The sequence below is a fragment of the Epinephelus moara genome, chromosome 21 (assembly GCF_006386435.1).
Source record: "Epinephelus moara isolate mb chromosome 21, YSFRI_EMoa_1.0, whole genome shotgun sequence".
Classification (NCBI taxonomy): Eukaryota; Metazoa; Chordata; class Actinopteri; order Perciformes; family Serranidae; genus Epinephelus; species Epinephelus moara.
The window spans coordinates 8,538,909-8,564,797 of record NC_065526.1 but is presented as its reverse complement, the minus strand read 5'-3'; the positions used below and the strand labels follow the sequence as shown (position 1 = coordinate 8,564,797).

Genomic DNA, 25,889 nt, shown 5'->3' with positions numbered 1-25,889 from the left:
GGTGTATTTTATAGTCAAATGAGAAATGGAGAAGCATCATGTCCATTGTGACTGATAATGAAATAAATTCTTTAATACTGTGAAACTGCAATGTTTTCTGAGACAGTTATCGCAACGTGAAAATCTCATACCTGTTGCAACCCTACTCATGTCTCTTACATGTGATGCAATATCCACACATACACCTGATGATGTAAGAAGTCAAATTTTCCCACAGCCTGTCAGTGGACGGTCTCTAGTTAAACAAAGCCACCTTGCCCTGAACTTCAACTCGAGCAGAGAAACAACTCAGGAGCTCCTCTGCCTCTTTGGGAGCTCTCTTTTTTGGAGCATGTTTCCACGACTCACAGACTGACTACGGCGCTGCCAATTAGCCTACTGAACACTAATACAAGTTAAGACTGTCCAGTCTAAAACCAGCTGTTGCATTCTTGTGCACTGAAGGCTAAATTTGACAGAATTAGATACCTGCTAGTGCTTAGAGAAGCTATTTGGAGAGCCGTTCTCTATTCTGAGGCAGGTAAGCCGCTTATTCGTAGTAACCTGAGTTGTAGCTCAGGTGAGTCAGTATCTCAAACAGCTGTTAATAGTTTTAGTTAAGCTTGTCAGGTAATACAGTCGACTACACACACACACACACGCATATTTCTCGAGGAAAATGTGTGATAACGTTGTTTAATATTGCCACCTGCTACTCGGTAACCAATCAAGCACAGACACACACTGATGAAACAGCCATCGGGAGCAATTTGGGGTTCAGTATCTTGCCCAAGGGTACTCTGACATGTGGACTAAGCCACAGCTGCCCCCAAAGAGAAACCTAAACTGTACATTTACCACCACTGAACAGCTTAACTCTCTACCTCTCACACTTCCTCACACACTCGCTACGCACTGAGCTATTCCCCAAAGGAGCTACGCTACTCTTATAACACAAGTTAATTTCTCAACCCGTTGTATGTTTTTCTCCAAGACACTTTCGTTCTCTTGCTTCATAGGCAGAGCGAAGTCTCGGAGAGTGGAGCAGGCGTAGTATCGTTGCTTGCTTTTCAAGCACTGGCCCAGTTGAACAAGTGGTGATGCTATTTATTGGCCCAGCATAACTTTTTACTGGCTCCAGGCCATCGGGCAACCCTCATTGTTGGACCCTCCCAAACAGCGAGGACTCTGCCTGATTGGCCAGAGTTTACAGCATGGTGCGTATCAGAAAAAAAGCGCTTACAGACAGAGTGTAAATTAATACATTGCTATTATAATTGAAGTGCAATATTGCAGTCCTTCACGATGTTCACTCAATGTTTAATCAGAAAAGATGATATTGGTTAAGTCTTAAAGACCCCCTTCGGTGAATATTAAGTTTGTAACCTCGTTCACATGTCCATATGCCTTGAGACATATCATCAGCGACTCAGACTTCCGTGTTTTGTTACATCACAAATCTGAGAACCAATCTTGTCAACTAAGTTTAACTTTCACTTCACTTTGTCAGAGCTGACGATCAGGAACAAGATTAAGCTACGATTAGCAACACATTATGAGCATTTTGATAACGTAGTCAAGCTGAACGCTCATGTTATTTATCACAGTTTACAGTCAGAGGTTTGTGTGTTTGATGAACAGAATCAAGGTTGAGCAGAGAGGCTCGAGCTGCAGGCGAGCATCTGTGTGGTGGGTCTAATCTGTGTATTCATAGATCCGTGCATACTAAACAAGGCGAAGGTGTAGAGTTACATCGAAGCCACTTCACGGCATAGAGAGATTTATTTTCATGGAAAAACTAAATGTGTCATTTTGATGATCAGACTTATTTTCTTTTGTATACATACATAATTTCTGTCACTTTTCAATTCCGTTTTATTTACAAAGCCCAAAATCACAAATCACAATTTGCCTCGGGGGGCTTTACAGCATACAACACACTCTGTCCTTGGACCCTGACAGCAGATAAGGAATAACTCCCCAAAAAACCTTTAATGGGGAAAAAAAATGGTAGAAACCTCCGGAAGAGCAACTGAGGAGGGATCCCTCTTCCAGGATGGACAGAAAATCTGCTCAGCCTTTGCAGTATGAATTTGGAAAAAGCTCTGGTTTTGACTATAATAATGATAAATGTGTTCTCACAAAAACGCCCTGTCCTTGTTTTCACCTTTGGCACAAACAGAGCCTCCCCTGCCTCTCTGAGCACCCTGTGTTGTAACACATGTCTGCAGAGGGTGGCACACAGACTTACTAACACGCTGTGAATTAGCCTACTGTGATAAACTGTTTCTAAGACCCACTCTAATACATGCTCAGTCTGTCCAGTCTAAAACCAGCTGTTGCATTCTTGTGCACTGAGGGCTATATTTGATAGCATTAAAGACCTGCTTTTGCTCAGGGAGGCTATTTGTAAAGGTGTTCTCTATTCTTAGTCAGGTAAGCAGGTTATGTATAGTAACCTGAGTTGTTGGTGAGTCAGTGTCCCAGAGGGCTTTCAAGATTTTAGTGTATTAGTGCACAGGTAAGCTTGTAGGTTAATGCAGTGGATCGCACGCACACACACACACACACACACACACACACACACACACACACACAAACACTCTATCTCTCTTCATGTCATCTACATGAGTCTTTATTGTGTCCACCACAAATTCATGATTGAATGTAATGTTTTCTTCACAATAAGCAGCAGAAACTTTGATCTTCAACCAAAACAAGACTCACTTTGCATTGTTCTGCGTGTTGGAATTAATATTTTTATTACTCCCTGTCGGTGACACTGAAGGCCCACATGATTCAGGAAGCAAAGAGTCAGACAAGTGGCCTGAGACAAGCAGCGATTTTATTTCAGGGCACAAAGAGAGCTTTTCTAAGTGAGCACAGAATTTCTAGCTGTGCCCCTGCTCCTAGTTGTATTCAGGCCCCTAAATTGTGCTACAGTGGCACTTCCCTGCCGTGTGCCCTTTGAGCTGCAGACATATTAAAGGCCTCTAAGGTGAGACTGACCTCCTACTTGGAGTGTGCCTCCTTTTGTAACCCAGCTGCTAAATGAGAGCTGAAGCTTTGTCTGCATTGTTCCCCATTCACTTCTACAGAGGCAGAAATTGGCTCAGTCTTTTTTGGGCTCACTTTTACAAAACGACATATTGAGATTGAGTACCCGTTTTTCTTTTATTATTAGGTAACTTTAGCACCTTAGCATCAGTAGGTGTCTCAGCTGGGTGGGAAGGAAATGCCTGGATGAAACATGTGACATTTGTGCTTCAGAGTTATCCAAAAATGATGCCAACATTTAATTTTGTACCCGATCAGTCTACTGATTGATTACTGATAGGGCTGCCACTAATGATTATTTTCATTGTCGACTAATCTGTCGATTATTTCTTCGATTAGTCGACTAATCATTTCATTGAAAAATGTGTTAAAATGTTGAAAAATGTCAGTCTGTCTCGCCCAAACCCCAAAATTACGTCATCTAATGTCTTGTTTCATACTCACGCCAAAGGGTTTTAGTTCACCGTCACAGGAGAGTGTGTAAAGCTGCCAATATCTGAACGTAAGAAGCTGCAGTAAGAGTATTTTGGGGTACTTTTATAGTACTTTTCTATGAAAAATGACTCAAACCGATTAGTCGACTACTAAAATAGTCACCGATTATTTTAATAGTCAATTAGTCATCGATTAGTCGACTAATCGTGGCAGCCCTAATTACTGAAATGTGTTTTAGTTGAACTTGAGTTGAGTGAGGGAGGAGTTAAAATCAGTCTGACTGAATCAGAGTCATTTTATCTCTGTGTCTCTCTTTGAGATGATTTAAGATTTTTTTTGGCTCTAATTTGTTTGTTTTCCTTCTTTTCTCCACAGCTCCAACTCTCACAGCCCGTCTCCTCCCAGCAGCTCAAATGCCTTCAGTCTGCTGAGCTCAGAGCAGGACAACCCCTCAACCAGCGGCTGCAGGTTAGTGCACCGACCAGAGCTGTAACACTGAGAACACTCCTTTTCACTTCACAGGACAATGGTCTCATTCTTATGAGAACCTGCTTACACCTGGTATTAACATGGGTGACACATTCACAAATCTGTCTGCTCACACTAAGCATTAGATTGTGACGAGCCTGGCATTTTTCCCAAAGATGAACATTTTTCAACTCTCAGCGCTCAGAAGAAACGCCCAACTGGCAGCGCTCAGTGCAGAATTCATACCCAGCACCTTGTCGCCCCACTGGTGTGTAGCCGGCCTCAGAAAGTTATTTGCAGGTTTAACGTTATTCGAGCCGATTGGGTGTCAGCGTGAATTTGTTTGGACTGTTACAGCTGCTGTTGCTGCTGGGTTAGCTTGTGCAAACCAGGCAGACATTGAACTGACCGTTCACCAGGACGAGAGCTGCCCCATGTATGTTTTTCAGTGTGGCCCAGGACACATTTACATACACACTGCTGAAAGTATGTGGCCATATGCAGCTCAGACCTCCTCTGAATCTGGTCTGAAGAATCGAATCTCAAGACACATTGAGGATGCATGTGGTGCCCTCACACCTGTATTATCCACTTGTGATCAGCCAAGACGCATGTTAATACCATTTATAAACAGCCTAGTTTAGCACCAATACTGCTAACAGAAGGCCTGAAATATGGTTTATATCACAAGTTATTTATAATTAGCTATTTTGAAATCTGTTTTCGAGGGTTAGGGTTATTTTCGTTGCTGCAATATCTGACTTGCCACTGTGCATGTGCGTGTGATTGTGCAACTTGCAGTAGTCAGGAGTCTGCCAAAGCCAAGACCCAGAAGGAGGTGTTAAAAACGCTGAAAGAGCTGAAGCTGCACCTGCCTGCCGAGAAGAGGCACAATAACAAGCCCTCCACACTGAACACCCTGAAGTACGCGCTGCGCTGTGTCAAACAAGTGGAAGGTAAAGTGCATTCACTTCTCTCTGTCTGTCTTCTCTGTGGTTTTCTGCGCAGTGCTTTTTGTTTGAGCTCTCTGCAGATTCAAAATTCACTTCACATTTATCACGAGTGTGGTTATTTGTACCGCAATGATGTATTTTCTGTGGAATTCAGCAAGCAGAGTAGCTAAATGAGACCCATAAAAGAAATATAGACATAACATTGCACAGGAGGGAGCACTGTGTAGGCAGATCTGTGGTTAATGGTCTTTAAAGGCTAAATTTTAAACTGCCTAAATGTTTTCAGATGGAAATGGGCGGCTAGAGGTTCAACAGTGCAATCTTTTGTTTGTTATATGATGTGACGCATTTCATCATACTACTGAGACGTTCTCATCATTAAAAAATGTCTGTGACTTCAGTACGAATACATCATCTTTTTGTTGGACTTCTTACCCACATTCATCCTTGTTGTTTACAGAAAAACATCAGTTTCTGTAGTGTGCACTGTGTTGTGACCAGACTTTACTAAAATCCCTGTGTGTTGCAGCCAATGAGGAGTACTACCAGCTGCTGATGATCAACGACAGTCAACCTTCAGGCCTGGATGTGTCCTCTTATACAATAGAGGAGATAGACAGCATCACTTCTGAATACACCCTCAAAAACAACGTGAGCCATTGTTTTATCTTTAAACTCATAGAAATATTTAAATCTTCTTACTGGTGTAAACAAAAACACTTCAACTGAGTTGTGTTTCAGCAGTCAGGTACAAACATTGTTGTTTCTGTCTCCTCAACAGGACATCTTTGCAGTAGCAGTGTCTCTCATCACAGGAAGGATAGTCTACATTTCTGATCAGGCTGCCTCCATCCTCAACTGCAAAAGAGAAGTGTTCAAGAACAGCAAGTTTGTGGAGTTCCTGACGCCACAGGATGTTAGCGTGTTCTACAGCTTCACGACGCCGTACCGCCTGCCTTCCTGGAGCATGTGCACCGGAGCAGGTACAAGGGCGTTCACAACCACTGCATTTTAGTAGTCCACTATTCGGTTAAACGCAGGAGATATATGTTTTTTATTTCACCCAATAGCCCAGTCAGTCTGTGGTTTGACCCGGGGAAAATCTGAGAGGCTGTTTACAAATGAGCTGCAATCTGACTGAACTAAACCCCCCACAGGCTTCTCTCAACTGGAGACACCATTTGACTGCCATAATGAGCACTGGTCTCTTGCAGGATAGCAGGTCTCTTTTCTCTTCTTGAGACCTTAAATTCTAAGCAAGCCCGTGCTGGTCTGGGCCCCCCAAATCACATCTGTCATAGCTACTCGCGTTAAAAACACAGTGAAATACACTAAGCAGATGTTTTTATTTCCAAATTGGGGTATTAGTCACGGCGGTCACAAAGTAGAGCATGGGCCTAGTTAGGGAAGGTATTTTGCCGGCGGTTACATTATTAATGTTATAAGTTAGTACAGCAAATGTACACACTTGGAGCTGCAGTGGCAGAGTGGTGCTTATCCTGTAGGCTATCCACCTGTGCTTGCTCTGCAAACCCCTGCACTTGCTTGGGTCCGTAAACAAAAGCTGATCGAATGCTTGAATCGTTTGAGTTCTCTAAAATATAACATCTTCCGTCTCTCTGTCTTCACCCGATGTTGAATTTAATGTTACCGTAGCGAGCAAAGAGGGACCCCGCTTACATAGATAAAAACATGCTCAACTCCACAGCGCCCTGTGGCCCCACCCCCGTCTCTGCACAGAGCACTTGTTTATACAAAGTTTATTAATATTGAACCTGTTGCATTCCCAAATCGCACCACATTCCATACTGAAAAACCTTTGGTTCCCAGCAATACACCTGCTAATGTGAAGTAATTCGGATGAACGCTTCATAAGATATTCGACACACTAACACACTCACACACTCACACACACAGCTTCCTTGCTTTATAGTGAGATGACGCACAGTTTCAATTTGGTGTTTTAATAGTCAACTAGTGACCATTCTGTGAAACCCCAAACAGGTACTTATGTAACAGCTACACGGCTGTCAGTAATACTCAAGATATATCGTAGTAGTTCAGGAAGATCATTCAGACTTTTCAGATGACTTTGCATTCAGAAGGAAATGTCTTGGAGAAATAATTGAATGTGAGTGACATCCCTGGATGAGGCTCTGTGGTGCGTTAAAGGGACACACAAAAAAACTCGACAGCATGTCTCTCTCCAGCAGTCATAAACCTCTTCAAATTCAAGTTGATGACTGATGTTTGTTCCTTTTCAACCAAGATGGCTGGAACAGACTGAGCTGTCAGAGGTGCTCAAGAATAAAAAGCAAAGCAAAACGCAGCACTTAATGGGAATGATTTTTAGTGCAGCTAGTTCTCAGAAGAACAAAAAGTACATCTGCCAAAGGTATAGTCTGAATTCAGATGATAAAAAGCTTTCATTTCATTTTCTCAGCCTCTCAGAGAGCTCATTAGATCCTCTCCCGTGTAACTGATAATACCTAGACAGACTTATTGGTCTGTGACCTGAAGCCCTTTCTTCACATCAGACCCAGACCTGAACTTTATCTGTTGTGATTCATCTCCCATATGCCAAATATTTTGGCCGGCGCACTAAATTCAGCCTCGACTCTGTTTAAATTCATTTCATTGAAGTGTAGTGCTGCGCTCCTCAGTGATGTTTTTTGATGGAATTAATCAAAGCCCGATCACCTGCTGGAGCCGAGACCCTGGTTAGCATTTTGCCGGATCGTGTTGCTTCTGAATTTAAATATTTCCTTTTCCCGTTTCAGAGTCATCACCGCCTGACTGCATGCAGGAGAAGTCCTTCTTCTGTCGTATCAGGTGGGTGTGCAGCGGTTCAAACACGGCGTCGGGCCATCTGCTGCTCGTACCTGTTTGTAGTGTTTATTCATACTTTCATTCCACTCTAGATGTTTTTCAATTAGTCTGTGACATCACATGCTTGTGAACTGTAATCAGATGCTTTTTCCAGGCTGGTGTCATACATATAGGCAGACTGACACAAACACACACACACACCCACCTTACTGAACTTGTAAGGACTTTCCATCAACTTCAAACCATTCCTCATAGCCAAACCTTATGTCTAATTCTCATTCTGATCTCAGCAGTCGCCTGATGTAAAAATGTCATCATGCCTGAGGTCTTAAACCTACTCTCCCACATTAACGCTCAGATATGATGGAGATGTAGCTAAACACTGACCCCTTGTGTTCAATAACCTGAAATCTACAACCCACAAACCTGTGGATTATTTTTGAAAACTTGAACCTCAATCAAACAGACAATCCTTATTTTTATTTAACTTTTCTTCCTTCTAATTTCTAGTGGCGGTAAGGAGTGTGAGGGCGATCTGCAGTACTACCCCTTCCGCATGACACCCTACCTGATGAAGGTCCAGGACACGGTGCATGCTGAGGACCAGTTCTGCTGCCTCCTGCTGGCTGAGAGAGTTCACTCTGGTTATGATGGTGAGCTCAAAATCAAGTTTATATACATAGCACATTTAAAAACAACCTTAGCTGACCAAAGTGCTGTGCAAATTAAGAAAAATGACACACAAAGATATAGCAATGTAACATGTACACAGATATAAGACAGAATAACACCGATAAGGGCACTTACATGCATTAAAAAAAAAGATTAATACTATCTTTTATCTGAGTTTTTTTATTTAAATGTAATAACCAATTAACCAAGAACTCAAATGCGCGAAAGCATGCTCATGAGTGTGCCTTTATTCTGTTGTTACCTAAGAATAAATCCCAAATAAGAAAACACTGGTTCGGCGTGTCAGAATCTTTCTTCTTAAGAACATGTGGTGAATAAGGCCTTTAGTTATTCTGAAGTAGACAATATGTATTCAAGTCCGTTTTGTTTAAATATCCCAAAATCACAAATTACATTACAACATCCTTAGATCCTCTGTACAGGTAAATAAAAGCAAGTTTTCCTCCAGTGGCAAAATTAGCATTAAAAACTGTTGATGTTTTACTCCTGCTGACAGCTCATGACTTTGAAAGCTCTCTAAACTAGACCCAACTCTTTTTTAGATAGCATTAATAATTAAGGTCATTTCTTTTTCTTAAAGCTCCCAGAATTCCAACAGACAAGCGCATCTTCACCACCACACACACTCCGAGTTGTGTGTTTCAGGATGTGGATGAGAGGTAAGTCACTGACAGTTTTTTAATCCTGAGTCTCTGTGCACAAATCAAAATGACCAGAGTATAATAGAATTGGTGCGGGTGTGTTTTGTGTGTATCAGGGCGGTTCCTCTCCTCGGGTACCTCCCCCAGGACCTGATCGGTACGCAAGTCCTCCTCCACCTGCACCCCAATGACCGACCGATTATGTTGGCCATTCACAGAAAGAGTGAGTCCACGGAATTAAACAGATTTCAGAATTCTGCACAGGAAATCTGTCCTCATCATGATCTGACTGTATTATTTTGGCTTTCTCTGCAGTTCTTCAGTTCGCAGGACAACCCTTCGACCATTCGTCCATCCGGTTCTGTGCACGAAATGGAGAATACATCATCCTTGACACCAGCTGGTCCAGTTTCGTCAACCCCTGGAGCCGCAAGGTCTCCTTCGTCATCGGAAGACACAAAGTGCGCATGTGAGTATCACTGAATGTCGCTAAGCCACACTTGGAAAAATTTCACAGACGTTTATGAACCAGAAGCTTTTTAACTCATCTTGATCTGCGGATGTGGTTTTTTGTGTTTGCCAGGGGCCCTGTCAATGAAGATGTTTTCATGGCCCCGGTCTCCACTGTCCGTGAGATGAAGACCATGGAGCCTGACATTCAGGAGATTACTGAGCAGATCCATCGTCTCCTGCTACAGGTGAGAGGACGTATAGAAATGAAGGACACATAGTATTAATTATAGAAGAGGGGGGTAGAATCATAGAAGCTAGCAGCGATTAAATAAATCAAAGAAGAGATGCAAATGCTGATATATACAGCTGAGGAATTCAAATCAAATCAAATAAAAGAAAACACACTGTAAATTGTAAAACTTTTTTTTTAATCTTTATTCCCTCTCTCTATCTTTAATCAGCCGGTCCATAACGGTGTGTCCAGTGGCTACAGCAGTCTGAGCAGAAACGACCAGCTTGTCGGCATGAGCTCCTCCAGCGAGAGCCTTAACTACTGCAGCGGGAGCAAGATCAGACAAGAGGAGCAGGAAGTGAACGGCAAAGCCAGACCAGTGAGTAAAACCCAAATACTCACAGCTCAGTGCAGTGTGTTCCAGCAGCATGTGCTCCTGCTTCACTATTTTGTGACATTTTATTCATTTTACAAAAACCTTTTAGTAATTTAGAGTAGACTGGACCAAATTCAGCTGACTTACATTCATTTTGAAATATGAACGACAGGGCTGCAACTCTAAATTATTTTTGTTACTGATGACATCACCAGCTCTACTGCAAACATTTCAAATCAGATGACTCTTGAGTCTTGTGTCTCTGTGTCACAGCGAACCTTTCAGGAAATCTGTAAAGGAATCCATCTTCAGAAGAGCCAGGAGCAGCAGACACCTAAACCAGACATCAGGAAAAGCAGTGGCAGTAAGTCCAGCTGATATATACCTCCATATTTGTGTGTGAATAGTTGAGAACGTGTGTCTGAGAGAGATGGTTTACCGGCCCCTAACTCCTGACCTTTCTCCAGTAGAATCTGCAAAGAAGAGCTCAGCGGTGGTGCGGCCCAAAGACTCAGCAGCTCCCCTCAACTGGAGCGAGACAGCGGCCACTATGGAGGACACTAGGTCCTCTTACCAGGAGGAGATGGCCTTCAATGATCAGACCGTCTACTCTTACCAGCAGATCAGCTGTTTGGACAGTGTTGTCAGGTACAGAGATGAAGATGTGATTTTGATGCAGTTTATACCCAGCGTTGTACAATCATGAGCCAGTCTAACTGAAATGCTACAAGAACAAGGTTTCCATCGGATCACCCACAGAAAATATTTGACTCAAAATTCACTTTCCAGGAGAGAGGACATTTTCAGTCAGTGTTTTGGCACAGAACTCAAAATTTTTGTTATGGTGGTTCAGGCAAACCTTATTTTTACCACTTATTTTGTGATGTTGCCTGCTAGTTGATAATAATTGACGGTGTGTTATTATGTCATCTGTAGGTACTTGGAGAGCTGTAATGTTCCCATCACCATGAAGAGGAAGTGCCAGTCTTCCTCTAACACCACGTCCTCGAACTCAGATGAGGACAAACAGAGAGGACCCAACAGCATGCAGGTGTCTGAAGGTATGTTTCACCTCCTCAGTTCTTACTAGGGCTGTGACGATAACCACATGAATGCAATACTGAGGCCATGTGATAGTTACCGCGGGGCTGAGCTCATTACCGTCATCACGTGAAGATTTTTTTTTTGGCTGGTGTAAGTTACAGGGGTGCATATGGTGTGTGAAGTAAAATAACAAACAATAATCATTGTTTGATTATCTTCATTGACTTTCTTCCATGTTCAAGGGCTTCTTCAGAAAAAAACAACAACTTGTCGCTCATAACTTCCATTTAGAGCCGTATTTAAACGATATGTAGCGCGTGGTCTAAAGCAGTGGTCCCAAACTGGTCCATATTTCTCCTTCGTCGTTAGTTTCAAGGCCCACACAGTTTAATATATTCAGCGTCATACTCGCTCTTGGCCTAGTTGTCGAGCTAGTCTGCAGTCTCTGTGAAGTACCTGTCCGTTAGTCACTCACTCTACAGCAGGAAGTGGCACTTCACGTTAGAAGGTTTGTGCCAGAAAATCACAGCACTTCAATATAAAGTGTGTTTTTTACTAAGTTGTTATGTTCGTAAGTTGCTAGCCATCCATTCAGAATGGACCCACAACCCACCAGTTGGGAACTAATGGTCTAAAGTGCATTTAGAGAGTGTCCAACTCCACTTTTGGTAGTTAAACATCTCATAATTTGGGTGCAGAGTAAGGTGAAAGAGGCCAAGGGGTTGTATTTAGTCCCTTAAGTAATCAGAGGTAAGATTTGGACGTAACATGAAGTGAACCAATCAAAGCCTTGTCTCCTATTCCCTTGAAAAGCTAGGTGTGCCTGCAGCTGGCAATACACCAACAATGCCCCTGATCACACACCCATGGGCACATAGATAAGCGCGAGTACGTTTGCTGCTTTCACTACATGGGCGCTGGCAATAAATATGACAACTGCGTCGGTCTGAAACTAGAAATGACAGTTGCGCTGCAGTGTGTGCCGCTTTGCGCCGGGTGTAAGATAATCTTTGATTATTATTAGTTATGTCTGGGCTTGAGTATTTGTGCCTTTATTGTTTCTACGTGTTTATTACCAATGCAGTAAAAACTTGCTTTTTCAACATGGTAAGAAAAAAATCAGTACGTCACAGCCCTAGTTCCTACCAAGACAGGAAAGCAGACACTTACTGTCACCTCATTATACAAAGCTCTGGCTTTTCCTTTAAACTTCTCTCTCAGACTCTTCAATGCCAGCTCCTTGTCAGTATCTCTTGTTCTCTGTTCTCTTTGGCAGAACCAGCCTTGTTGAAGGATCAGTCTGGTCACTCAGCTTTGGAACATCAAGACAAAAAGTCCACTGACGCAGCCACAGCAGTAGTGGGCACCTCACTGCCCCTACCTGTACCTAACAAACCAGAAAGTGTGGTGTCCATAACCAGCCAGTGTAGCTACAGTAGCACCATTGTGCATGTTGGGGACAAGAAACCTCAACCAGAGTCAGGTACAGTGCCATGAAAGAGTATTTGCTCTCAACCTGATTTCTGCTGTTGTTGCATATTTGTCACAGAAACATATCCGATCTTCAGATAAAATGTACAGTCAGACAATTAACGTAGTGTTAGCTTATCATTTCATTTATTACAAGAACAAAGTCATCCATCATCACCACGTTGACAAGCAAATGGCCACTTTGAGCTGAAAAAGTTTGGGCTAAAATTCCCGACAAAACTGGCATCAAACTTTAAAAATGATTTACAGTTAGTGCAGTCATTGCTGCTAATTATGTTCAGACGCAGTTGTAGATTTTCAAGCATCAGCTACTTTTTGAAGGACGGATATTACTCAGTGACAAATAGGCAAACACAAAGAAAATCAAGAAAGGGGAAAATGGTTTTTCATAGCACTGTGTCATCGCAACTTTATCTCTATATGTGTGCGCGCTTCTTTCTCTGTCTTTCTGTGTGTGTGTGTGTGTGTGTGTGTGTGTGTGTATGTGTATATGCGCACTATCGATGGATGCTTGGCAGCTTGTATCTCAAACGCACAAAAAAGCCAACTATTCTTATTATACAGCAAATCTAAACGCTAATTCACCACCTTAGAATATATATTTGTAATTGCTCCATAATATTAATTGATCCATAATGTTGAACCTCATTGCACTTTCTAACATTTTGGACACGGATAACCCAACAAATCTGTACAAATTGGTACAAATATAAAACACTACTAATATTACCAGTAGGCACTGTAGTAATAATTGTAATAAAGTGAGCCAGACTCAAAATGATCTACATACACCATGAAAGTATGTAGTATAAGTGAGTCATATCTGTGGTCCTTAAAGGAATGCTTCAACCCCCAAATGACCATTTGTATGGACATTACTCCGTTTTACATTGAATTCATCATGGAAGAGTAATTTTACAGTTACGAAACTAATTTTACTCTGCTGAACACGGGAGCAGCTGGTCTACTGCTGCCCAGATCGAGGCAGTGGTAGACCAGCTGCTCCCGTGTTCAGCGAGGTGATGTTTGGCTTTGTAGAGAGCATAGATAAGTTTAATTTTTAGTAAAGGAGTTCCCTGTCTGAAAGAGCTGTCTGTTCCAGAAGTACTGCTCATACGACTGGATGAATTAGTCTCAGATTATACTGCACGAGTTGTATGATAATTGGATGTATTGATATAGGTTTTCTTTTGTGAAACGTGCATCCCTATAACTTTAATTTATCAAGAATTTTCTCCATTTTTGTTTCTTTCTTTTTTTTGGCAGCATGTGAGAAAAACATTTTTTGTTCATGAATTCAGCATAACACGGGGTTAGTAAAAGACATTTGAATGGTCATTTTTGGGGTGAAGTATTCCTTGAAAGGGCTCTAGCCCTGAAAGACAGTTCCACCTTTTTCCATTTTTTATTTTTTAGGCGCTAATGTCCCAATTCAAGCCACTACAATGCTCGATCAATATATTGCTTTTGTCGTCGTCACTGCCAATGCTAAACAGCTGTACCACATAAAACTCCACCTTTCATTGCTGTAGAATATGTTAAAGTCCTTTTCCACTGTCACCCTTTGGCATACAGAAATCATAGAGGATGTCCAAGGATCAGGAGAGACGGTAGAGTCCATCCAGAACCCTGGGGTTCCTCTTTCTGTTGTTTCCCCTCCCAGTCAGGAGAGGGAGTCCTATAGGAAACTGGGGTTGACCAAGCAGGTTTTGGCGGCCCATACGCAGAAGGAGGAGCAGACCTTTCTGTATCACTTCAGGAAGCATCGAGGACTCAACGCACTCAAAGAAAACTGTTCTCAGTACCTGGAGCGTCAGAGAGGACAGATCGCCAGTGATGGTACCTCCAGCCACCACACTGACACAACATATTAAAAGCCTATAAAAGATAATGCCAGCTTATTACAGCTTACATTCATTTCTTACTAGCAAATTGTATAGTTTTCCATAATAATAATCACTTCTGTCATACTTACAAATTAGTCAACAAATTATTCTTTTTCATCATCTCTTCTATCGATCTCTAGCCGTACCTGCTGCTCGAGCCTCCAAGCAGGCTGGACCAAGTGCAGAGCCCACCACACGGCGGGGCACACGGAACAGGAAGACCAAGTCAAAGCGAGCGAAGCAGATGGAGTCCTCAGACAGCACAGCGTCCCATCACAGACGGCAACATCTGCGGCCTCCTCTCCTAAACCACGGACTTAACCCAACCTCTTGGTCTCGCTCTGAAACTTCACAGTCAACTTTTCCCATGGCCTACCCCTCCGTGGTGCCAGGCTACCCCCTCCAGGTTTACCCTGGAGCCAGTTCCATAGCTACCCACACAGGCACCACTCTACAGGGCTTTGGGGACAATCAGGGCACCCAGGCCCCTCCCTGCCCCCCACCCATCCACCCTGCTCCCTACACCCCTATTTTGGCTGTAATGCTGCCCATGCCTTACTCTCCAGTGGCCCCCGGACTGGCACCAACACAGCCAGTGTACCACACTATGACTGGTGGCTTCCCCGCCCAAATGCAGCCTTTTGGTCAGGCTGCTTTTCCAGGCCAGGCCCCGTTCGCAGCACAGCCTTCCTTCAGTGTTCAGAACCAGTTCAACTCCCAGAACCACTTTGCTCTTCAAGCAGGCTACCTGACCCCGTCGCTCTACTTCCCCTCATCCTCGGAAAACCCAAAGGCCCCCGTGGCGGAGGGCCAGTCTCGCTCCTCTACGCCACAGTCTGGAGGAGCTGGAGGGCACGAGTCCCCGCCCCTGTTCCAGTCTCGCTGCAGCTCGCCTCTCAACCTGCTGGAGCTGGAGCTGTCCGTGGACCGGCAGGACAGCACCTCTGGAGGACAAGGGAATAATACGGCTGAAAGGGAGAAAGGAGCGTGTGGCGGCCAGGCCAAGGAGAGAGAGCTGAAGCAGGTGAACAAAGAAACCAGCCTCTTTCTCTTTGCTTTCCTCTTCCCTTTTCTTTTACCTCCACAAGTCTCCCAATGCCCGTGACTGATGCACTTAACATTCTTAAAATGTCGATGCCTCGCTGACATGTATCATTGTGGGTTGTTTGAACTCCCGTTAGTAGGCTGTGGCATGTTCCCCAGAGACAGTCATTATTATGTCTCTCAGCCTTAATGCCATCATCACAGTGATCCTCCACATTATTCATAGTACTAAAGTGCACCTTCTTTTGCCATTGTATTGCTATGCCATGTGTCAAGTCAGTCTAGACTCCTCCGATGAAATGTGGCCCAGGGTGTTAATACATGATGTTATTATCCCTTACACCCTTTAGCCATCTCTCAGTCTGCTTGGTCCACCTGGACCCTTGTATTGCGAGGGCTCGCCCTGTGTCTGTGAGCGTTTTTCTTGGGATAAAGTGGGCTCTAGGCTGAGGGCTTGCAGCAAAGAGGTAGGCAAACCATCAGCAAATCTCCACCCTACTCCAATCCCATTCCTCCTTGATTCCATATGTCAATTATAACTGTAAGCATTTTTTAAATCTTTCAATGTTTTTGTCTATCCAGTAAAGTATTGATGACATTGATTTTAACATAAGCATGAGACTGAGAACTTTAAAAAGAAACGTACGTAACTTAAAAACATTTTAAGTAAAACCGTATTATTGCACACAGTTGTACCGTGTGTATGTGCAGTATGTACACATACATAGTCTTTGATTTTGCATGCAAGAACCAAACCAAGGCTTGAAACATACAGTTAACATCAGCAGTGGAAACCAGTTTTGGCATCAAAAGAAAACGGTGGAAATGATATTTTCCTCTGTATTGTATTACACTGAGATGTGACCAGCAACACAATGTTTTTTCAAACTCCTACATTTAATGTACATGCTCTTATTTAAAGGTTCAGTGTGTAAGATACAGGGGGATTTGGTGGCATCTAGTGGTGAGGATTGCAGATTGCAACCAGCTGAAACTTCTCCCAGTTATAATTGCTTCAGTGTTCTTTGTTCAGGAGGTTTTGAATTATCCACAGAGGTCTCTTCATCTCTGAAACAAACGGACCTGTTGATTTAAACCAGTGACTAAAGCAGTTTCACAATAAAAATCAGTGTTTCTCCGACACTGTTCTGCACATTGCAGATGGACGCTAATGTCTGCGCACCTTTTGTCTCTGATAACTAAGATCCAGATGTTCAGGAGGTTTTTAACAGTGGCTGAATTATCCGCAGAGATCACCTCCTCTCCAAAACAAACAGACCTGTTCATTCAAACCAGTAAAAACACTGAATAAAGCAGTTTCACATAAAAAAAAATCTGTGTTTTTCCAACTCTGGTCACAGAGTGGCTACTAACTATGGTGGCAGACACAAAAACGAGAATAGCCCTATGAAGAGCCAGGGTTTGGATTGTCCAACATGACGATCTCCGTAGACAAGGAACATTCCCTATGTGGATTTAAACTGTTCATTCATTAACTGTTCAGGTAATGAAAACGCAATGATGCTTATTTTCAGGTGGGCATGGTCATCTCTCCCTCACATGTTTGCTCCTTATTTTGTTGCTCGTTTTTATCTGCTCAAAAAGTGTATGTCGCTAAAACAGAGACAGGATTTGTGTCTCTGAAAAAATGCTATTTCAGTGTCCGAACGTTAAGAAGGGTTGGGGCTTGTGAAAAATGTGTCCTGTATTTACTTCAGTGACTATAGGATGAAGGAAACGATCATAATCTGTGCTCACGTTCACTTTTCCCATTGGAATGAATGGACTCAGGGCTGCAGCAAGTCTCCCAAAGGGGCGGGGCAGTGGCAAAACCTACGTGACACAGATAGAGGAAATGAATCTAAAATGAGCCATCTATGTTGGTTTATTAACGGTCTCTGTGATACAGTAAATAAAACATGCTTAGTATAGTATTTTCCATTACTGCCAGTATATCCCCCTCAGTCCCACACACTGGACCTTTAATGATTTGCCCTACTTTAATTCAGCTGCAGGAGGATCAGAATCACTGTCGTGTTTCTAACTATGCACAGCTTTTTTGTTTAGCTCTGGTTATCACATGTATTTGTGAATGAAGTGATTGGTGAGATGGACAATTTTCCATGCTCGCTGCAGAGATATACTCCCAGTTGAGTCTAAAAACGCAGAGGCGGGATGCAACACAGCCAATGATACTGCACCTGTGTGTGTTATAAAGATGCAGGAGATGCTACAGTCAGCTGACCAGAGCTCTGAAGTCAAGCTCCTCTGTTATAGTAAGCGTTAATGTTTTTGTTTTTGAAGGCAAGTTCACGAGGCGACGGGAACAACAGTGACGCCAACTCTTCGTCCAGCGACATGCTCGACATTATTCTGCATGAGGACTCCGGCTCAGCCACCTCTGGGTCCATGGGTTCAGGGTCCAATGGCTGTGGAACGTCAGCCAGCGGGACATCCAACAGTGGGACATCCAACAGCGGGACATCTAAGAGCAGGACGTCAGCCAGTGGGACCTCTGGCAGTGGAACAGGTCTGGACTTAGGTTACAGTCTTATGGATATGATGAGATGAGGTCAATTTCACACATTCTCAGTGATAAATGAGCAGGAAAATTTGAATTTAACTGGAATGGAAAATAGAAAACACCAAAGTGAACAGGCGTCTCTCTGTTGGTTTAGCTAATGTTTATAGTCACAGGTTTATTAATACACAGCCCATTTGTTACATACAATGTCTTCAGTGTATCAGTGTTTCCGTGAGCTGTAGCAATGTGTGAAAAAGTTTACCAGCAACTACTGGCACATGATTTTTGATGTTACTGTCTATTTGTAGTAAAAAAAATATTTGAAAGTATAACACTGTGCTCTCTGGTTGTCCTCAGGAAGCAACAACAGTAGTAAATACTTTGGCAGCGTGGACTCATCCCAGAACAGCCAGAAGGTCAAAGGTCACCTGAGCGGCAGTGAGGGAAGGCCCATGGAGATGGAGCAGAGCGAACACCTCATCAAGTACGTACGACAGGACCCGCTGTGGCTGCTCACTGCCGACACAGATGACAAGGTCATGATGACCTATCAGCTGCCCTTGCGGTGAGTAGGAGGACAGGGCCGTAGCTAGTGAGGAGTAGGACAGTGACCCTGTAGAAACTACTGTTTGATAGTGTGCCAACCCTCTGTTTGTTATGGAAGGATAAGGGTAAGCATGCATCCAGACGAACTCCCCTCTGTTCCTAATTAATAGTTTCCTGTGTAGAGATAGTGGAGGATGCATGAGCAGCCAGGAGGCCGAAAACCTCAGAAAGGTGTCATGATAGCTCACCTGTGGACATTGTTTTGGCACAGTTGTATCTTCATAAACAGTATTGTTCACAACACTTGCAGTGGAATATGGAAGACAAGACTTTTTGTCTCCCCACTTTCAGGTGCTATGGTAATAACGTGGTAATGCAGTATCCTCTTGTGCACACAAGAGGATACTGCATTACCACGTTATTACCATTATTGTGAACCAGATTGCAATCTGGATTGTGCCGAACACACTTCAGGTAATTTTGTGGCCAGGCTCTCTTGGTGTACTATGGCACACTTAGACATGGGGTGGGATCAGAGAGAACGCATTACTATAGGTGGGTGCATTAGAGGCTGGGGCTGTCATGGTAAATGGTCTGCACTTATAAGGCGCTTTTTGAGTCGTCTGAACTCAAAGTGCTGCAACACCACATGTCACATTCACACATATATTCACACACTGGTGGCTGAGGCTACCATACATGGTGCACCTGCTACTCAGTAACCATTCACACACACTTATGTCCCAGTATCTTGCCCAAGGATACTTAGACATGTGGACTGAGAAGCTAAGAATCAAACCACCAATCTTCTGAGTAGATGACCCCTTCTACCTCTGAGCCACAGCCATCCCATCATTGCTGATCACATTCATTACTGTCACCTCCTTCATTCACAGATCTCTCTACATCATGACAGACTTGACAGTTTAGAGTCCTGTAGTGTTGACTGGGACGTTTTGAATCCAAACAATCTCTATCACATCCTGTTGCTCATCACAGCCACACATCTACCTTTACTATAATTAAAAATATGGAGCTTTGGGCAACATTTCTGCCAGTCAAACAAGAAGTTTGAAGTGACTGACATTTTTTCTGAGCTGTGTGAACAGTCTTCAGTGTGTCGGTCTCCAACACACTTGCTGATGTGCAGAAAAATCGTGTATAATAATTAATCAAAAGGCACATAAGCACGGAGTGATCTGTGGTTATTTTACAACAGTCTGATGCTGATTGCACAAAATGTAACCGGCAGATCTGTTGTGTAATTGTGGCTCGACAGCGCACAGCATCACTCCAGTTAGAGACTGCAGATGGAACAGATACCTGCTGCTTTCAGATGGTTGTAAAGAGAGTCAGCAGTGAAAAGAAAAGCGCATGAAGTCATTACACCAGTTCATACACACTGTTTCTGACCTGTGTGAGTGACTTTTCTTCAGCATGTGTTTCCTGACAGCTGCCTCATTTGTTGGGGACAGCTCATGAGTAGAAAAACAGAGTCAGGAACTCTACACACGATTTATGCAGGGACCGTTTTTGACCACGAGGTGGCACCCTTACTTTAACACAGAGTCAGTAGGTAGGAGGTGCCTGACAGTGAATTAGACTGTGAACTTTGTTGGTTATGCAATGTTTGAGTGTCACAAACACTTTAGTAGCTCAAGAAAATAATTACAAAAATCCAGTTGTTGTGTTCTCACTGTTTTATGATTCTCCAACAGTAAGAATATATCATCCAAACCCAACCCTGATAGAAGCTTATCAGACACGACTATGGGGTAGAGTATTGAATGTGGCTGTTTGTGTGTTTGCTGTAACCGCAGTGACATCCAGACAGTCCTCAGAGAAGACCGAGAGAAGCTGAGGCTGCTGCAGAAGAACCAGCCGCGCTTTTCGGAGGAGCAGAAGAAGGAGCTGGTGGAGGTCCATCCATGGATTAAGAAAGGAGTTCTGCCCAAGGCGATAGATGTCAAGGTAGAATGACTTTTAAAAACAGTTCAGATTATTTCATTTCAGAATATGAAGTTTTTATCTTCCATTTAATGTGAGAAACTAGGCTTAATGGTTCTTTTTACCAGTTTAATAGATGCATCACTTTAAGTTATATCAAACTGGTGCAAAAAATTTGAAGATGTGGTCTTTTGTCTCACCTTTTCATTTTGTCTGTGTCGTCCAGGCGTGCTCCTGCTGTGCCGGCGCCTCAGAGGCAGCGGTAGCAGCAGCAAACCTTGACATCGCTCATACAGAGACGGGGGAGGTCGGCTGCCAGCGGAGACCCAGAGAGGAACCCTCAGACACTGTTGTCCTCTCCTAACGGACCCTTTGCTCTTCACTCAACACTCTTCAGTGCTGTCTCCGTCTATCTCTGTAGATAACAGAGAGAAACTGACTCAAACAGACGTTTGTAGAATGTGAATATACGAGTGGCGGACCCTTTGACTACGTATGTTCATCCATTCGTTTCTGTGTAGCATTTTAACACAGTGCAGTGAATGCACTGATGAGGAGATGGCGAGCCCAGTGAGTGAAACACAGCATGTGTTCATACTTTAGGCAGCACAGTAGAGGTCAAACATACGCCAGCAACGGCAGGAAGTGGCTCTGTGGTGTTCTAACTGCGGTGGTACAAAAATGAATTCAGCATTTTGTGACATAATTTCCTCTGTTGCAGCACCGTGCTACGTCAGCATGTGGTGAGAACAGGTGGTGTTCAGTCAGTCACTCCTGTCTATCATGCCATCAGGCACCAAACGAACGCACAAGTGCACTTTGTGAGCTGCACTGGTAGAAGAGGAAAAACACGAGCGAGACTCTGAACTGTACGTCTGCTCTTTGTGTCCAGATTACTTGGCTGATGTTGCGTTTAGTCACTGTGAGGAAATAAAAGTGAGCAACAGTGAGCAGGCACGGACTCACCGGCAACGGCTGAGACTTTTTTACCACCTTCCTCCTCCCTCGAAAACATACTCTAATTCCTGACTTAAAGGGAAAGACCACCAAAATTAAGAATCTAATATATTATTTTCATGGCCAAGAAAGTTCAATCAATTTTTGTGAACATGAGCTGCTCTCTCTCAAAGCCAAATAGGTCTCAAACTTGTTATGTCATCAAGCATAAAGTCTGGATCTGCTCCATAAACAACACTTTTACACCGCCTGTTCAGGGCAGAAATGTTGCACCGTTATGCTGCCCTGCAGCACAGTATATTAGGTATGATCATTTGAAACTGTGTCTGTATAAACAGGACAGTCAGCAAGACGGGTGTGACGTTTCAACGATGTGTTATGCATGCAACCCACCATTGGGAGATTTAAAAAACAGCGGTTAGCAGTTAGCGGCTAACTCAGAGAAGCAGAACAGCTGAGGTAAATGTCCGCAAATTGGGAAAACAGTGAGATTTTGGCATTTCTTACCCTCTGAGCAGAGGACTAGATCGGCCACCATACAACAGGGACGGTTAATGATTGTTATTGACATGTAAAGCCATTGTTATTTTTGTCTATAAAGCGCTGCCATTGCCCATGTTTTATGTCACACTAGAGGCTGACGCTGTGGTGTAACATGTCACACCCGTCACACCTCTTTGATTCAGATACAGTCTGTTATCACACACTGCAGCTGTACGATGCCGCCGTCATGTGTTTCTGTGTAAAAATGCAAAGGAGGCATAAAGAAGGGACTTTGTAGCGGCCCTATAGCGCGATCTCTGTGTAAAAAGGGCTACTGGCTGTTGAAGGCGGGAATGTCGCACTCTTCCTCTGCCTCGCCATCCTGTTTAAAAGGCACAATGATGGAATGGAGGGACAGATTCGTTGTTGACATTCTGACAACGTGTTTGTGTGCGCCCCACCGCTGGGAGATTTAAAAAGCGGCTAGCCACAGTTAGCAGCTAACTCGAAGAAAAATCAGCATCCAAAAATATCCGCAATTTGGGAAGACAGTGCAGCCTGGGAGCTCCTTACCCTATAATCTGAGGAGGAGATCGACCCCTAAACAACAGTGTTAGTAAATGATTGTTATTGTTTATAAATGCTGCCTGACGCATATGTTATATGACACACTAGAAGCCAACGCTGGTGTCTTACACGTCGCACATCATGCCTGCTTTGCTTATGCAACACTGGCATGCCATCTAAAGAAACACACAGTGGCGGCATCGTGCCTGTGTTGTTTGGTGTTGTGTAAAAAAGCAAAGTCGGCTTAATGAAGGGTTTTGTTGCAGCCCAGTCGTGGGCTAATGAATGCGAGCCTGATTTCGTCGACCCACAGAATGCTTGCTTTCTTGTTTATTCCCAAATTAACTTTAATCTACTGTAGTGTTCTCGGCTCTGAAACAGAAAATGTACCCACATATGGAGCAGCTCCGGACTTTAACATCACAAATTTGAGTTTAAGCACTCTAGTTTTTAGATTTGTTCATGTTTGCTGATATTTTTTGGACTGTCTTAGACCATCGGAATAACATGAATTTTGAAAATGGGTGTAGATTCCCTTTAAGTAGAAGTAGCGAAATGGAAGTTTAAGTACTATTAAATGGAAAGTACACGTGTTACTGACCCGCAGGCACGATGGAGGTGGTGAAAACATTTGCACTGAGAAAAAGACAATCAGGTGAAACACATACTGTAAAGCTGTATTTACTCACCGACCCATCATGTTACATCATTTCTGAGAAGTTATCATCTGAAATGTGCTTTTTTTTTTTAGCCATCTGTGTCACGTTACCTGATTTTGTTCTTTATGCATATTTCCACTCACCATTTGTTTCAGTATCAGCTGTGAAACTTGCCTCTCACTTCAAGAAACTATATTTAATGCACTTTGATGCTTGTGTGAATGTCTGTATCAGTCCCTGACTCTGAGCATAAATATATATATAGGCCTATATAAATATATTTTTACATACAGTAATTGTTTCTGTATAAAGAGATTTGTTTTTAAGTTATTTATGGAAAATCAAACTTTAAAAAAACAAGCAGGACCAAGATTCATAATATTTACTGTAAATACTGTTTTAAAAATGTGAAATCAATATAGGACACACATCACTGCAGACTGTAAAATACTAGTTGTTTATGGTGGGTGATGAATATAAAGTGAGGAGAATATTGATGTTTTCCCCAGTTTTCAAAGTGTGCCACATGACACTTGAACTGGTCTGATGTTGCCCCTCATAAATATGGAGAGGAGCCTCCTGGGCATCCTGTGGAAGTGTCTGAAGCTCATTACCGTTTTGTGTGCTCACCTCAGAAGTCGAAGTTTAGGGTTATTGCACGGATATAAAGCAGCTCAGACAGATGTCAAGTGACTGTGTGGAGGGCTCTCCTTCACTTTGAAGCTCACGTGCGGTCATTTGGGACGAAACTGAATTTTGTCATTTGTCTTTCTGTTAATTTGAACAGACACTGACAGCAATGCACATTTTATTTTATTTTTCTCATTTTTAATGGCGAACACTCTGTTATGTTTGTTCACGTTTCTCTAAATAAAATATTGCCGAATTCACAGTGTTGTTGAATGTGTTGTGAAATGTTTGTTTCTTCATGCATTCAGGCTGTTATTGGCGTTGTAGCGCGTGTGTTAGGTTAAACTGGACAAATACTGAACGGACTTTGGTTTGCGGTTAATAGGCCGATGACCAATTAATGACTGTAGACAACTTTGGAGACTGTTTTCCTGTTTGCAGCAGATCGACATCATGTGAATGGAAAATAAACCTTTAATAGCTGCTACAAACACATTTTTGAATTACAAATATGGATCTAGTGTTTAAAGACATGCAAGCAAGTTGTCCTTCTCCACCCTGAAGTCGTGACATTCACCTTCCCGATGCAAATGTCTGTCTGAGCCCGACCACTGAAACAATAGCTGCTCTGGTGTCTTCCTCTGCAGACACTCAGATCCTGCAGTCCACGGCTCAGCAGGCCGGATCAAAGCAACCCTTCCTCCCCTCCTCCCCTCCCTCCTCCTCCTCCTCCTCCCCTCCACTGTTCACACCTGGACAAAATTTACAAACCGCCCTCCTGCAGCGGTCATTTACACCTCTGGAGATCCGCAAATCCGGTTTGATCGCCACACAGATCTGAGCGGACTGAATCAGGTTCGTCATCCTGGAATTTCTTTCTTGTAACTAGTTACACGTATTTGAATTACAAAATAAATAAAATCACAGCTACTGAGGGCTTCCATCAGAGTATATCCTTTTCAGTAAAAAGTTTATGCAGAATATAACATTAATTATTTTGCTCTGCATTTTTCTGCCCTGCAGGAAAGCCTTCCCCTGGCATTTTTCAGCTTTATTGCCTAGTTTAAAACATTTATTAGAGGAGTAAGTAAAAAGTAATCAACACTGTGGTCAGTTTGTGTGTGAAAAATCAATAAATAAAGTTTCTAAAAAAAATAGTAATCAAATATAACAAGTTATATTTCATTCATTAAAATAGATTACTTAAAATAATCTGTAACTCATTACATTTACTAGGTAACTTTCCCCAAACTGCTCATCCTGCAAAATGTCCCCTTTCAAAAGTTTATAGTCAGATATTGTGTTTTTGGATTATTATTTTTTATAATAATAATAATATTAATAAACTTTATTTATGTAGCACCTTTCATTCAAGAAATGCAGCACACAGTGCTTTACAAGAAGGGCAGTATAAGTACTGAGTGCTTCACATGAAAATGGACATACAACAAACAAGGCAATTCAATATTAAAGGACATTTAAAACTGTTTCATTTATTTTATTTTTTCAATAAGAAAGTAAATTAAACCGTTTTAAATGTCCTTTTATATTGAATTGCCTTGTGCAATATTAAAAACACTTAAATTGAATTTAGTTATTTCAAAAAAATTGAAAACATGGATTAACTGATTCATAAAATCATAGGGTTGTAAAACTAAAAATCATAAAATCAAGTTAAGATTTTAAGGGTTGCAGCAGCGTGAAGCATGAAAAGAAAGAGTGTCAGACCTGTATCAGGAAAGCCAGAGCTAGTTAAAGGCTAAAGTGAACAGATACGTGTTTAGCTATCTTTAAAAAATATTAGTATTGTTGATAATGTTGTTAAGTGTAAGCAGCATTTGTATCTGAAAGTCTCTTCAAAGTAACCATAAATTAAAGCCATCAGATAAATGTAGTGGAGTAAAATGTGTGATATTCCCCTCTGAAATGTGAAGTACAAGTATAAAGTAGCATAAAATGGAAATACTTAAGTAGAGAACAGGTAGCTGGTCGAGG

At 42.6% G+C, this 25,889-nt stretch overlaps 1 protein-coding gene across 5 annotated transcripts in view; it reads left to right on the top strand.

Annotated features, from left to right (window-relative positions):
• Positions 1-24,154, top strand: part of per2 (period circadian clock 2) — a 37,414-nt gene extending 13,260 nt beyond the window's left edge. The window contains exons 3-24 of one of the 5 annotated variants that reach the window (XM_050032434.1): positions 3,847-3,939; positions 4,741-4,895; positions 5,422-5,543; positions 5,674-5,875; positions 7,673-7,724; positions 8,232-8,374; positions 8,995-9,073; positions 9,172-9,278; positions 9,371-9,524; positions 9,639-9,753; positions 9,970-10,119; positions 10,390-10,480; positions 10,587-10,764; positions 11,053-11,177; positions 12,437-12,643; positions 14,227-14,490; positions 14,678-15,561; positions 15,932-16,048; positions 17,886-18,111; positions 18,463-18,670; positions 20,472-20,622; positions 20,825-24,154. In XM_050032434.1, coding sequence (XP_049888391.1) covers positions 3,847-3,939; positions 4,741-4,895; positions 5,422-5,543; positions 5,674-5,875; positions 7,673-7,724; positions 8,232-8,374; positions 8,995-9,073; positions 9,172-9,278; positions 9,371-9,524; positions 9,639-9,753; positions 9,970-10,119; positions 10,390-10,480; positions 10,587-10,764; positions 11,053-11,177; positions 12,437-12,643; positions 14,227-14,490; positions 14,678-15,561; positions 15,932-16,048; positions 17,886-18,111; positions 18,463-18,670; positions 20,472-20,622; positions 20,825-20,962 — 3,961 coding nt within the window. In that variant the 3' untranslated portion in view covers positions 20,963-24,154. Of the gene's footprint in view, positions 1-3,846; positions 3,940-4,740; positions 4,896-5,421; positions 5,544-5,673; positions 5,876-7,672; positions 7,725-8,231; positions 8,375-8,994; positions 9,074-9,171; positions 9,279-9,370; positions 9,525-9,638; positions 9,754-9,969; positions 10,120-10,389; positions 10,481-10,583; positions 10,765-11,052; positions 11,178-12,436; positions 12,644-14,226; positions 14,491-14,677; positions 15,562-15,931; positions 16,049-17,885; positions 18,112-18,462; positions 18,671-20,471; positions 20,623-20,824 lie in introns of all 5 variants that reach the window. The other 4 variants (XM_050032435.1, XM_050032433.1, XM_050032437.1 and 1 more) reach the window with 4 other exon arrangements.
• Positions 24,155-25,889: the final 1,735 nt, after the last annotated feature.